At 48.6% G+C, this 1,409-nt stretch overlaps 1 protein-coding gene across 1 annotated transcript; it reads right to left on the reverse strand.

The window, feature by feature from the left end:
• Positions 1 to 424: 424 nt before the first annotated feature.
• Positions 425 to 1,000, reverse strand: LOC124688590 (glycine-rich cell wall structural protein 1.0-like). Its single transcript, XM_047222253.1, has one exon. It carries the CDS (start codon positions 998 to 1,000, stop codon positions 425 to 427), a length of 576 nt encoding a protein of 191 aa, XP_047078209.1.
• Positions 1,001 to 1,409: the final 409 nt, after the last annotated feature.

Raw genomic sequence — 1,409 nt, forward strand, 5'->3', positions numbered from 1 at the left:
TCTGGTTCTCTATTTATATATATGAGCATAATGCGGTGCAAGCTTATACAACGTATATAGTTAGGATTCATCTATCCTAGCTATTTGATTCTAATACAACTCTATCTCTAACACATTCATCCCGCCTACTCGCCTGCGGAGAGTGACTTTCTGCCAATCCAAATGGCGGATAGCTCCTCGAGTCACGCCTATGTTAGAATCCTCATCTTAGCACAACTAATTGGCGATCACCGTAATAGCGTTGGTATACTGAATATATATATGGTATAATACATTACAATATATTTATGAAATACATATGAAGCCCTTTATTTGCAACTAACCAATGCACAAAAGTGGGTACAAATAAAAAAGATGAAAGCAAATTATCTTGCATCAAAGCGGAACACTAAGTTGGGCTTCCATGTTTGAATTAGTGGAGAATTTACGGGTGTGCATCAGCATTGCCAGATCCCAAGCCTTGGCCATCGCCGCTCCCACCGTTTTCTCCCGTTCCCATGGCACCACCGTGGCCTTCAGCGTTGGCAGATGCTAGAGTTGGTCCACCAAGGACGTTAGTAGCCCAGCTAGAGCCGGAGCCAGTGCCACCGCCGTATCCATGCCCACTGGATCCATAACCACCTCCGGCTTTTCCTTGGCCAGCACCACGGCCAGCACCAACTGCGCTAGAAGAGCCGCCACCACTAATTCCATCACTATACGTGCTAGAGCTTGAGCCCTGGCCTGCTCCTCGACCATTTCCGGCTCCACTAGACTGGCTACTCCCACCACCTCCACCGCCGCCTCCACTGCGTGAGCTAGCACCACTACTCGCACTACTCTGGCTAGACCCCGTCCCAGCCCCGGACCCTGAGCCAATGCCATCCACATCACCACCACCCCTTCCTTCTCCACTGCCAATTCCTTGGGACCCCGAGTATCTAGCTACCCTCACAGCATTGGCTAATCCAACACCCAAGAGGAAAACGAACCCAAGAGTTGCAAGTTTAGTGGCTGCCATTGTGAGCTGGGTTGAATGAGATGAGTTTTACACAACAGACTGCACGCGGCTATTTATAGCGCCCGACTCCAAGCACAGTTGTAAGTTCCTTATATTTTACAGGACGTTCGTGGTGCCAAGTTGATTACATAGTAACCTTTCTGAACGAGATCAAGTGGATGTTTTACAAGAGTGTTGCTGCTATTGGTATTGGAGCCTGCTGAGCCCGAGTGTGGTGTGGTTCTACGCAGGGCACTCGGCTTTTCACCCAGGCGTTGGTGATGCGCTTGGGTGCTAGTTAGTGTAGGCAGTGTATATTTTGCATATCCGTAACATGGTAGAGGTAGGAACTCAGGTAGACAGAAGAGACGCAATTACTATTGCGGTAAGAAATTTCCCTTCCATCTTCTGCAAGCTGCATACTGTATCG

The sequence above is a fragment of the Lolium rigidum genome, chromosome 2, assembly GCF_022539505.1.
Source record: "Lolium rigidum isolate FL_2022 chromosome 2, APGP_CSIRO_Lrig_0.1, whole genome shotgun sequence".
Classification (NCBI taxonomy): Eukaryota; Viridiplantae; Streptophyta; class Magnoliopsida; order Poales; family Poaceae; genus Lolium; species Lolium rigidum.